General features: G+C 21.2%; 1 protein-coding gene across 1 annotated transcript, besides 5 other annotated features; it reads left to right on the plus strand.

Annotated features, from left to right (window-relative positions):
* Positions 1–918: 918 nt before the first annotated feature.
* Positions 919–1384: a repeat region.
* Positions 1385–2263: 879 nt separating this feature from the next.
* Positions 2264–6214: a repeat region.
* A 219-nt stretch (positions 6215–6433) lies between these two features.
* Positions 6434–6972: a repeat region.
* A 3261-nt stretch (positions 6973–10233) lies between these two features.
* Positions 10234–11027, plus strand: PGAL8A_00176900 (Plasmodium exported protein, unknown function; the record flags this gene model as incomplete). The annotated part of the gene is made up of 2 exons (XM_028670092.1): positions 10234–10425; positions 10527–11027. The coding sequence occupies 2 exons, from the start codon at positions 10234–10236 to the stop codon at positions 11025–11027; spliced, it is 693 nt and encodes a 230-aa protein (XP_028526878.1).
* Positions 11028–11534: 507 nt separating this feature from the next.
* Positions 11535–12205: a repeat region.
* Positions 12206–12675: 470 nt separating this feature from the next.
* Positions 12676–13379: a repeat region.
* Between the last annotated feature and the right edge of the window lie 502 nt (positions 13380–13881).

Consider the following 13881-nt stretch of genomic DNA (forward strand, 5'->3'; position numbering starts at 1 on the left):
TTGAGAGCAGTGGATCTGAATTATTAAAGATTAGTCAAAACATTATAAGTAAAACATATTTAATTAAAATTGGTAGTTAATGAGGATTTAAACTTTTAACGAAAATGTAGTATTTTTATTAAATAAATGTCTCTTATAAATAGTAAATGCTCAATAAAGTATACTATATATAAAACATTTTACTGGTTTATAGAATTAAATCTAAATTTAAATTCATTAAATTAGTAGAGGAAATAATACATACTCTTTTTAATATGCTTGTTCAACACCCTAGCAAAGTCATTGAAAAGATCATTAAAAAACAAGTATAGAAATTTTTATATATTTCTTTATTTATTTTTCTAGTTTTAGAGGTATTTATGGATAAAAATAAAATCTCACTTTTTCTATAAACATCAAAATAATTCTTAGAATTAGATGAGTAAAAATTTATCTTTTTTATTTTTTTTCTATTACCTAAAATAAATTTTTAAGTGAATCTTGTAAATCTCTTCGACTTTATTACCTATCAGCACAACTCTTGTTAGCATCTATGGAAAATAGTTTTCCTTATATAACTTATAATTATATTTTTAATTTTGTATTATAAAGAAAGAAAATATGGATTATATCATACATTTGTATTATATGATTTATTAATTTTTAATCCAACGACTTTGCTAGAGCAATGAACTAACAGATTAATAAAGGGAATGTAGAGTTGTCTTCACTAATTTAACGAACTTAAGTATAATTTTAATTCTATAAACCAGTAAGGTGTATTGTAGATAATCTAATTAACTTTGCATTTATTGTTTTTAAGAGAACTTTATCTGCTTTAATAAAAATCCATATTTTTATTAGGAATTTGAATCCTTTTCAATTATTGACTTTTAATTAATTATATTTTATTTATAATATTATGAATAATGTTTAGGAACTTGATTTGTTAATTATCTATTCAATGACTTTTCTAGAGTATTGGAAAAACACATTAATGAAGAGTATGTATAGTTACCTCTACTAATTTAATGAATTTATGTATAAATTTAATGTTATAGATCAGTAAAGCGTGTTATATATTGTTTACTTCATTGAGCATTTATTATTTTTCAAAGACATTTATTTACTTTAATAAAAATCCATATTTTTATTAAAAATTTAAATACTTTTTGATTATTGATTTTCATTTATTTGTGTTTTACTTATAATATTATAAATAGTGTTTAGCAATTTAAGTTCATTACTTTCAAGTTAACAAACATAAGTAATTAATGAAGTAAAAATTAAATAAAAATTACAAACATGAAAATTTTATTATAGTTAATATAAAATTTTACTACATAAATTTAAACAAAATATATTAAAGGATTCTTTTCAATAAACAACATTTTTTCTATTTTTTGACAATTAATTACCTTTAAAAAAAAATAAATTTATATTATATTTTTAATTTGAAAAAAAAAAAAAAAAAAAAAATTAGAAACTAATTTTTTTTTATTTTTTATGTACCACATGAATGACTAACTATATATTTTCCTTACAACTATTACTTTTTATTATGAAAAATGTTAATAATTTCCTTTATTATCCAATGTTACAAATATATGTTAAATTAGATGATATTGCATTTATGGTTTTTTGAAGAATAATATAAGTTATTTTGTAAACTCATATTATTAAATGTCAAACAAATACTTCATTCGCCTTTTTGAGAATTTATAAAATGATAATGATTTGCTTCAAAGAGTTACCTGTGCATGCATGATAATTAGTAAACATTTATGTAGATATATATATATATATATATATAATGACGTGAAAAATAAATTTCTATAGGTATAGAAAAACCGCAAGTATACTACAAAGAAAACATATTTCTGAAGTTTAGTAAAGGGACATTTATAAAAATATAAAAGATAATAACAATAATAAGATTATAAAAAACTAAATTTGCGTTTTCCTTTAAAAAAAATAAAAAAAGAATAATTTTTTTTTTTTTTTTTGGGAAGTATAAGGTATGATAATTTTTTTTATAGTTTTATATACTATTGATTTATTAATTGGGTGTCCGGTGACTTTACTAGAGTACTGGTTAATAAAAGGCTTTATTAACCTTTTTGGAAAATAAAAGGACTAGTTAAAAGAAGAATACGAAGTTGGTCATGTTCACACAAAAAAAAAAAAAAAATGATCAATTTTTTTTTTGTGTGTACTTTTTTTTTAAAAAAAAATATTAAGACCGTCAGGAAAAAAAATTGATAAAAAAAAAAAAAAAAAGAATTTTTTTTTTTTGAGGAATGAAATATGTTTTTGATGAATTTTGTAAAAGAAAATTCTATACATATAACAATAGAATTTTCATGTAATTAATATTTATATAATTTTTTGTATTATCAATAATTGTTTATGCTTGTTAATTCAACAGCAATATATATTAATTGCTGAATGTAACTCATAATAAACAAGTAATTTACAATTAATAATCAATGTTCAATAAGGATTTAATTTTTTAATAAAAATAAGAATTTTTATTAAAGTAAATAAATGCCTATTGAAATTAAAGAATGCTGAATGAAGTAGATTACATAATTAAGGATCACTCGTTCAAAGCATTTAAAAATATATATAAATACAACAAAACCGTTGGGGAAACTCTACATGCTCTTTATTAATTTGTTTGTTCAGTACTTTAGCAAAGTCACCGAACACCAAGTTAATAAACCAATTGGCGACAACGACAGGAAAGTAGAAACCAACATAAACAAAACCCTCATTAGATTAACAGGTTTTTAACAATGGATAAATAAATAGATAAGTTAGGATTAGATGTGTTCAAAAGTATTATACCCATTAACATGTCTTATATATTCAGAACAAATGGAGATTTTGAGAGCACTCAAGTAAACATACCAAAAGGATTATCAAAATTGGAAGAGCTTCGTTTGAAAAATACTCTAAATGGTTTGACTACCTTGAAAACAGAGTTAAATGAGAAAATTAACCAAAATTGACACATGCATAATAATGGAATCTTTATTGCCAGCATCATATTAAGGAAGGATAACAGAATTGTATTGCGATGAGGAAATAACGGAAATGTTACAGTTAAAGATAAAATTCTTGAAGACCATATTTAAAAATGGTGATGAGCGTATCAAACACATGAGAAAACTATTAATTGTAAATAGAAGAAACAGTGTACTGGAAGCTATGAATTCATTCATTGAAGACTGTAAGGAATATGTGGATGGTTGTTTATGTTTTGATGAAGCAAACAGATATAATATTGACGATTTATGGAGATTTTTTAGATTGCTAATCCCATTTAATTGTTTAGTAAAAGTACCTATTAAATTATCTAAGAATAAAGAATTTATGGATATAATATCAACAATGTTAGCATTAGAAGACATGTGCAAAGAACAAAATAATCATAATAACTTGAATGTAAGGGCAGTAAATAGAGATAAGGATGGATATTCAGAAAGGAAAGACAGAACATTTGATAAATGTTACTGTTGTGGCGAAAAAGGCCATCTTAAAAAGGATTGTATACATAGGAAAAAAAGATGTATTAATTGTAATAAGATAGGACATTTGGCATTAGTATGTAGAAATAAAGTGATACGAGATAAAGAAGATGAAATCAAAGGTATAATAACAGATAAAAGATATGATTTAAATTTTCAAATGATTAAAAATGAAATTAATCCACAGAAAATCCGTTAAATGCAAAGATACCTTAATTTACAATTGGAACATCTGAAAAGACAAAAAGAAAAACCAAAGGAAAGGTATAAAGAGAATAAACCCAAAGGAAGTGATGAAGAGGAGGATAAAAAGAGAAATAGAATAAATAAGGTATTTTAGGAGAAAGAAAATGACATCGAAAAGGAATAGGATGAAGGTGTAACAGATTCAGCAGAAAGTGAATTATCTGTTAATAGGACAATAGAAATTGGAAGCGAAAAAGGACGATGTACGAATGCGGAACAAATAGTAGAAATTAACGGGCATAACGTTAATGTATTACTAGATACAGGAGCAGATTTATGTACTGTATTAACGGTTTCAGCCAATGAACTAGGTATAGAGCCAGATACATCAAACAACCAATCAAGGTTTGTGGAATATATAGCAGAGATATTGCAATGAAATCTAAAATGGTGCAAATAATTATGAAATCTTACAATATGAAGGTAGTAACCAGATTTGCAATAATGAAAACAAATAAACCCCTGGTATTACTTAGAGGTTTAGTAATGGACGAATTAGGATATGTCATCATAAAAAAAAGGGATAAATACATGTATATCATGGAAGTTAAACCCGAAGTAATGGAGGATGAATTAAAGAATTCGAATAAAAAAATAATTAAGAATTTTATTAAAGGATCTGACTTAAAAGATCAGAAAAATAAAGAAGAAATGGAAAAAATATTAATAAATAATACAAGACTCTCGAAAAATAAAATCATGGAACCCAACAACAAATACAAAGTTTCTATTCAGGTACAAGGGAAACATCGGCGTTATAACCCTAGACCATTGAGTGAAGAAATGTTATCAGAATTACATCGAAAAATAGATGAAATGATAAAATTAAAAGTAATAAGTAAGGACATTAATGCAGACTGGACCTCACCAATAGTAATAGTTCGAAAGAAAAAAGACCAAATGGATAGTCACGTTAGACTATCTGTATTTAAATAAATTTATACTAGATGATTTATATGTCATCCCACATATGAAACACATATTTCAAGCGTTTCATGGAACAAAATGGTTTTCGAAAATAGACCTTAAAAATGGATATTGGAAGATCGCATTGGAGGAAAGTAGCAAACCATATAATGGATTTATAGTTCCTGAGAGGGGAACATTTGTATTTAATGTAATGCCATTTGGACTAAAAACAAGTTCTACACAATTTCAAAGAATAATGGAAGATATTTCTATGAAATTAATTTAAGAGAATTATATAGTTGTGTACATTGATGACATCATCATTTTAACAAAAACACTATTTGAACAAGTGGAAGTATTAAAACGAGTATTTGAATTACTCCGTAATAATAATTTAGGAATAAATATAGAAAAGTGTGAAATGTTTAAAACATCTATAACGTATCTTGGACAAGAGATAGACCGAAATGGTATAAGACCTTCATTAGATAAAGTGAAAACAATTATTGAGGCAGAACGACCTAAATCTATAAAGCAATTAAGATCATTCTTAGGAGCTGCTAATAATTATAGGAATTATATTAAGAATTTTTAAGAATGGACTTCTAAACTAGTTCCATTGATAACTAAGAAGCAGAAATTTGAATGGAAAGAAGAGTATTCAAAGGCTTTTGAACAAATCAAGAATAAAATTACAGAAATTACTTATCTATCATTTCAAGAATTAGGAGAACCTTACACTATTTATACTGACGCATCAGATTATGCCATAGGAGCTGTATTGACTTAAATTGATAAGAACATAAATCAAAGTAGATTCATTCATTATAAATAGAAGAAATTAAATGAAGTACAACAAAGATGGAGTACGGTTGAAAAAAAATTATTTGCTATAGTAGTAGCATGTGAAACATTCGATTATTATATTAAAGGATCTAAGACATTAATTAAAACAGATGGTAAAGGTATTATTGGAATGGATTCAATTAATACTGGAAAATTATATTGATGGAAGTTAAGACTATCTGAATTTAACTTGGAATTTGAACATATTGAAGGAGTTCAAAATAGCTTAGCTGATTGGATCACCAGATCAATAGAAGATGAAACATATCTTCCTAATTAAATGACCTTATATTGTAGTAAACCTCAAGGAGTATATGAAGATTTATACGTTATATCTTCTTGCGAGGAAATAGCAAATGCATCAGGAAAAGATAAAGATAACATACCAGGAGACGTAGTATGGAAGGATGATTTCCCAGTTCACTATAGAACAGGATGATTATATATATAAGAAAAATATAGAAATCATTTAATGTATTGGTTTCATAGTAGTAAATTCGCAGGAAATTGTGGAGTAAATAAAACATTAAAGAAAATACAAAAACATTTTTAGTGGACCAATATTAGTAAAGATATTGAAGAATACGCCATAAATTGTCTGATTTGTCAAGTAATGGATAATAGGAAATTTAAATATAATAATAACCAAGCTTTATCAAAACCGAATGTATTTGATATGGTTTCATTAGATATTATAGGACTGGTTAATAAAAGGCTTCATTAACCTTTTCGGTTATAAAAAGGACTAGCTATATGAAGAATACATAGTTTGGTTGTTCTAACGAAAAAAAAAAAAAAAATAAATAAATAAAAAAACAATAATTATTAAAATTTTTTTTTTGATTTGTTTTTCTTTTGAAAAATGGAGATAAGTAAAAAAAAATATGTTTATTTTTTTTTTAAATGATTTAATTAGAGGGAGAAAAAAAATTGGTAAAATTAGAATCGAGAGTAAGATTTAGCACCAATAAAAAAATAAGATCTTAAAAAGATAATAATGTTTTCATAAAAGAGTTTAATTGGTATTATATTTATATTTTTAATTTATAAGAGAAAATTTTATATATATTACAATAAAATTTTATACGTAACTAATATTCATATAAGTTATTTGCATTTTTACTAATTGTTTATGTTTGTTAATTCAACAGCAATATATATTAATTGCTGAATGTAACTCATAACAAATAAACAAGTAATTTACATTTAAATAATAATCAATGTTCAACAAGGATATAAATTTTTAATAAAAATATGGATTTTTATTAAAGTCAATAAATGCCTAGTGAAATCAAAGAATGCTGAATGAAGTAGATTACATAATTAAGGATCACTCGTTCAAACATTTAAAAATATATATAAATACATCAAAATCGTAGAGGCAACTCTACATGCTCTTTATTAATTTGTTTGTTCAGTACTCTAGCAAAGTCTCGGAACACCCAATTAATAAATCAAGGACTAGTGATATATCACAGATTTGCTAGGTTGTCATTTTATATACTAAAAAAAAACTATTTATACAGAGACGCCTAAATGTAACTAACTATTATGGTCATTTTTAGGAGCCTATAATTATTATAGAAAGTTAACAAAAGGTATTATTAACTATTATGAGAATAAAAAGTAGAAGTTATATGGAAAATAAATAGTTATTCAAATGGTCTGTAAATAATATTACCGACCTCTTTGTATAATATTTAGATGAATAAATGGAATAAAAATATTTTATTATGTGCATGCAAAATTTTTAATACAGTATGCAATCATAGATGTCTACATTAAAATAGTTACTCAAAGAGCATATACACACAAAAAAAAAATAATTTAAAAAAAAAAGAGTAATATTAAAAAGAAAAAAATAGTTTTTATTAATTTCTTTCTTTTGGATGATGTGCAAGTTACTGTGGAGTGTATATATATTTTTTTTTTAAGTTAAAATGTAATATTAAGGGAATTACATTTTGAAGAATTGTATAAATTAACTTAAAAAAAAAAATAGTTAAATATTAATTAGTATTTGATGTTGATTAATAAAAAGAAAGATTTAAAATTAAAATCATAATTCAATTAAAATTGAGTCAAGTAAAGTTTCCTCTACATTCTCTTTATTAACTTGTTTGTTTAATAGTACAGAAGTCATTGAGTGAATAATTAATAAATCAGTATGCCAGAAAAACCTGAACATTGAAGTATGCACAGTAGAGTTTGTGAATTTTAAGAAAAATTAGTATACTAAAAATACGTATATTAAAAAAAAGTTTTTATTTTTTTTTGTATGTCCACTTAAAAAAAAAGAATTTATACAAATGTATTTTATTCAAACAATAATTTATTAATTTTTTTTTTATTATAAAGAAAATAAATATTATTTTTTTTTGAAGAAGTGTGTTTTTGCTTCTTACATAATGAATATACAGTATGTGGTAAAAATATGTAGTGTTATATATAACAACAGTTGTACAGTATATATGTTGACTTAATCGCGAAATAAATAAAAAAGTTCATATTAAATGATAAATTATTAAAAGTTATGTAAATATAAAATTTTAAAATTAAAAATTAATTTTGTGTTAAATAATATAATTTATAGTTTATTTATTATTATTTATAATAATTAATATTATGATGAATTTTATAGAAAAACCTTTGTATTTTGTTAATTAACTTGCTTATATAAAACACTATAAATATCTTTGAATGTCCAATTAATACACCAAATATTAAGGAAATAATTTAATAAAGGATATGTAGAACAGTTATACTATTTGTTTTTTTAATTATATCAATATTTTCGTTATAAATAAGTAATATTATATAATTAAATTATATAAGAAAAAATAAATAGTTATAATCTAACACATTTTTATTATTTTGAACTCATTAACTATTTTATAGGATGTATTTATCTAATTTAAGAAAAAATTCTCAATTTAAATAAAATTTAAATTCTCAATATAAACATCTATAAATATATATAAAATAATCTTTGTTAACATAAATTAACAATTCTCCATAAAATAAGTACTTAATCAATAAATGAGAAAAAAATAATTATTCATCAAAAATGGATGATAATTAAATTTTTTCAAATTAAATTCAATTATCCATGAAAAAAAATTAGTAAAAAGAAAAAAAAAAAATTATTAACTACATCAACACTAAAAAAATAAAACAATATATAAGGAAAAAAATTAAAAATTTTTTTATATTATATATATAACTGCGAGATAGTATTTTTAGTTAGATAGATAAGGTATTTTCTTAAATATTTTACATGCATATTGATTATCTGCATTATATTAAAATTAAGATATTTAAAAAGATGAATAGCACATTTTTTAACTAAGAGTATAATTTTAGAATTTCTTTTTATATGAATTATTATTAGAATTTTATATATTGTATTTCTTTAAGTGAATTGAAAAATTTCTTTTTCTTTTATTATATTAATAAAATAGGAGGAATGTCATTTGATTATATTTAATATTAAGTAAATAATCTTTATAATTAAAATGTGCATGTTATATTAGCAATGACACTTAAATTAACTTTATAACATTTATACATTTTTTTTTATATTTACATAGTTATTTTTAATGAATCATTAATAAATAACTGATAATAATTACTATTAATTTATTTATTTTTATTGAAATGTTATTTTATTTTTTATAGTAAAACATATGCATGTAATCAATTTAAAATTTAATTATAATTTTTTACTATAATTAAAATATATAAAAAATATAGTGACATCACTATATTAATGGAATAAAATTAAAATTATTATTAATTATATTCCGAATATAAATAATATAATATAGTACATATTCATGATTTTTATTATAAATGCATGTACTTCTTTCATATTATCCTTTTTTTGCTTATTTTTATTAATTTTTCTTATTTTTAAAGTATTTTGTATAATATACTGCAAATTAAAAAATAAAATAATGCATGCATAAATTTTTAATTTTAATTTCTTTTCTATAACTAAAATTTATTTCATTATATATCACTATATTGTTAAATTATAATGAAATAAAAATCTATAATTCATTATAATTAGTATAAAACAAAAGATATCATTAATTATTTTCAAAATTTAAGTGTTATAACATAAAGGTCTACATATACTACTTTTATTTCCAAATTTATAATTTAAATTATAACAAATTATTTTTCTATTTTTTTTTTTTTATTATTATTGTCAGAATCAAATTATACAATTGTAGAGTTAAACATCAAAATATTATTTTACAGTAATAGGTATTTTTAATTGTGCAAATATTATTATTAATTTTTTTTTATTTTATCCTCTCCTTTTTTTTTTTTAGGATAAATGCGTAATTTGTATTTTTGCAGTTTTCTGTTTGAAAAAAATTAGAGGAAATGCTCAATTATTAATCTTAGATACAGTGTATATATGTAACATTTTATTAATTGATTATATTTTTATAATATTTATACATAACATATTTATGAAATTTTATAATAAAAATTAATGCAAAATATCTTTAAAGGAACTTTTTTTCTTAAATTTTTTAATATATATTATTTTTACTTTTTATAATTTAATTATTTTATTATTTTGAAAAATTAAGAATTTTATTATATCTAAAAATATATAAAAACTTATATAAAAATAAAAAAGTAACTATAAAAACTTATTTCTTATTAAAAACATATTTCACATCTTAAATAAAAGTAAATAAACATGAGAGATTATGTTAATTCAAATATTATTTTAAATTCTAGACGCATTTCTCATAAAGAGGAAAATTTTATTATTGAAAATAGTTCAACTTTAAAAAAATACCGTACGAGAGGAAAAATAAACAAGTTATTTTTTTTTATAAAAATTTCTTTATTCACCCTACTAATTTGGATATTACTTTATTGTGAAAATGTAGATGATAATAAAACTTATAAATTTTTTTTTTATTTTTTACTGTTTTTTTTAAATTAAAATTTTTATTTTAAATATTTACCGTTTTATTTTTATTTTAGTACAATTACAGATTATGGAATGATAAATACAACCTAAAAAACAAATTAGATTTAGGATCTAAAAGATCTTTAGCAGAAGGTAAGGAAGTAAAAGAACCAACAAATGAAGAATTAAAAGTAAGTTCATCGAATATGCAAACAAATTTAGAAGAAAATAATACAGAAGTTGAAAAATTGGAATTAAAAGAGGAAGAAAAGGATAAAAAGGAGATAATAAAAATAGAAAATGAAAATGAAAACGTAGTAGAGAAAAAAAGGGAAAGCAATAATAAAGTAAATAGTTTGCATCTAATGCAAAAATACAAAAAAATCTTGAGAATATTTAACATAGCTTCTATTGTTTTATTACCACTTATGTCAATGACACTATCTATTGTAGCAGTTTCTACTAATGATAAAGATAATAAATATGTTAGCGGATCCAATATAGTAACTTCTTTATATCTTGTATTAAATTCAATTCTTTTGATGGATTTAAAATCAAATAGCAATTATATGTAAAAGCAAATTATGAATAATTTTTTTAAAAAAAATTGTCCTCTAAAAGAAAATTTCAGGATATAGAAGTTAATAATATCTTAAATATTATTATAACTTCAAACATAATGTCATAAATAGGTAAGTTTAATATATTCATTGGATTATATGTCAAAATTAGATTGTTTGCCAGTAAAAACATACTATTTATTGATTCTTCAAAATTTCCTCTTTTAGTTTGTCCGTTATAGTAAACTTTTAATATATGATAAATTACCTTTTAATATATATATAATGTGTTACATTTTTATTAATTAAATTAATATTGTAAAATAATTAGAAGAAATATGTTTATTTAAAAAATTCATTTTTAAGTTCTAGAAAAACTTTCTAATATGAAATATATTGTAATATATTTTAACATGAATTTAACGATAAATAATTCAAATATGACCTATATCTTATAGATAATTATATATATAATTTGATTCCTATTCTTAAATTATAATAGATATAGCTATGTCTAATTGGTGGTTAATAAAAGGCTTCATTAACCTTTTTGGTAATAAAAAGGACTAGCTATGCGAAGAATACGTAGTTGGTTTTGCTAACGCGAGAAAAAAAAAAAAAAAAAATATGTTTATTTTTTTTTTGATGATTTATTCAGAGAAGAAAAGAAAATTGGTAAAATAAAAATCGAGAGTAAGATTTAGTACCAATAAAAATGATATTTTAAAATGATAATAATGTTTTCATAAAAGAGTTTAATTTGAATAATATTTATATTTTAATATGTCAGAGAAAATTTTATATATATGATAATAAAATTTTCGCGTAATTAATATTCGCATAATTTATTTGTATTTTTACTAATTGTTTATGTCTGTTAATTCAACAGCAATATATTTAAATTGCTGAACATAACTCATAACAAAGAAATAAATAAATTACAATTAAATAATAATCAATATTCAATAAGGATTTAAATTTTTAATAAAAATAAAGATTTTTATTAAAGTAAATAAATGCCTATTGAAATAAAATTATGCTGAACAAAGTAGACCACATAATTGAGAATCACTAGTTCAAAGCATATAAAAGTATATATAAGTACACCAAAATCGTAGAGGCATCTATACATGCTCTTTATTAATCTGTTTGTTCAGTACTTGAGCAAAGTCACCGAACATCCAATTAATAAATAACAAAGACACCAAACACCCAGTTAATAAAAAATATTTTTAATAATTCATAAAAAAAATACTTCACATAAGTCCAAAAAAAAAAGTCATAAAATTTTTAATTCAGAGTCATGTACAGAAAAAAAATACAATAAAATTTGTACACTTTTTTTTCTAGTGGACTTTTGGAGCAAGTATTTTTTTTTTAATATGTTTTTAGTGCAATTATTTTTTTTTAATGTACATATTTGTTGTTACCTTATTTTTTAGTGCACATATTTGTGTATGCATGTTTAGCCTTTATTTTAGCGTATATAAATAAAAATGTTTTGAGTCATTTTATTCATTTAAATATTGTTGAAAATAGGTCAATATTATTATAAACCAATTATACAATATAACTATATAAAATTTGATTATTTAAAACAAAGGTGCTTTTACTATAAATAAGAATACTCCAGATTATCATATATGTTTTTTAATAATTTTTTTGTTCATTACCTACTTTATTAATTGCTTGTTTGGTAATTTTTCTAGAGTACTAAAAAAACAAATTAATAGAGAGTATGTAGAGTTGCCTATACAATTTAGTGAATTTATGAATAATTTATAATGTTATATAAAAATAAACTATATGTAATCTACTTTATTAGAATTTGTTAGTTTTTATGAGGGATTTATTTAATTTAATAAGAATTGTATTATTATTTTAAATAAATAAATCCTCATTGATTATTTATTTATATTTATGCGTTTTTAATTATAATGTTACGAATAATGTTTAACACTTAAATATATTGTGTTCAAATTAACAAATGTACACAATTAATAATATACAAATTAAATTATATAAATAGTACGCACATGAAAATTTTATTATTATTCATATAAAATTTTCTCTTAAAAATTCAAAATATAAATTCAATACAAAAGAAACTCTTTTGTCAAAAAAAAAAATACTTCTAATATATTTTTTATCATTATTCTCTTTTTTTTTAATCCTTCCTCCTGTTTTAAAAAAAAAATAAATATATTTTTTTTACATATTTGATGCTTTAAAAAAAAAAAAAAAAAATTAATCAATATTTTTTTTTTTATCTAGCGTTTGCATGGCTAACTATGTATTTTCCACATGGCTACTTATTTTCATCCTAAGAAAGGTTAATAATTCTTTTTATTAACCATTACCATACCAAAGTTACCAAATGTCTGTTTAATAAATCAAATAGAGAGAATTTGTATTTGTGAAAAATTATAAGTTATTGGAAAATGAAGGTTAACTGATATATATGTAAGAAAAAATTTTGCTTAATTTAATAAAAAATTCTCTATAACGACTATTTAAGTAACAACAAAAATAATAAGAATTTTTTTTAAATTTAGTAAATGACTATTATAGAATAATTATTGTATTAAAAATAATAAAAATACTTAAGTTAAATTCTTTTATTTAAAATGTTATAAATGTTTCATGAAACAGATTATTCACTTCATGTTAGATAGTGCAATTTATAAAATTCACGCATTCAATATAAAAATATATCTATAATAAAAGAAATTTGCAAAGATTACTCTACTTGCTTTTTATTGTATTCTTAGTACTTTTTAAACGTTATTGCATAGGCGGTTAACAAATCGAAGTTATAGTAACATTTAGGAAACTTTTAACTATCTATATATTTTTTTTTAGTATATAA

Source organism: Plasmodium gallinaceum (assembly GCF_900005855.1).
Source record: "Plasmodium gallinaceum strain 8A genome assembly, contig: PGAL8A_v1_66, whole genome shotgun sequence".
NCBI lineage: Eukaryota > Apicomplexa > Aconoidasida > Haemosporida > Plasmodiidae > Plasmodium > Plasmodium gallinaceum.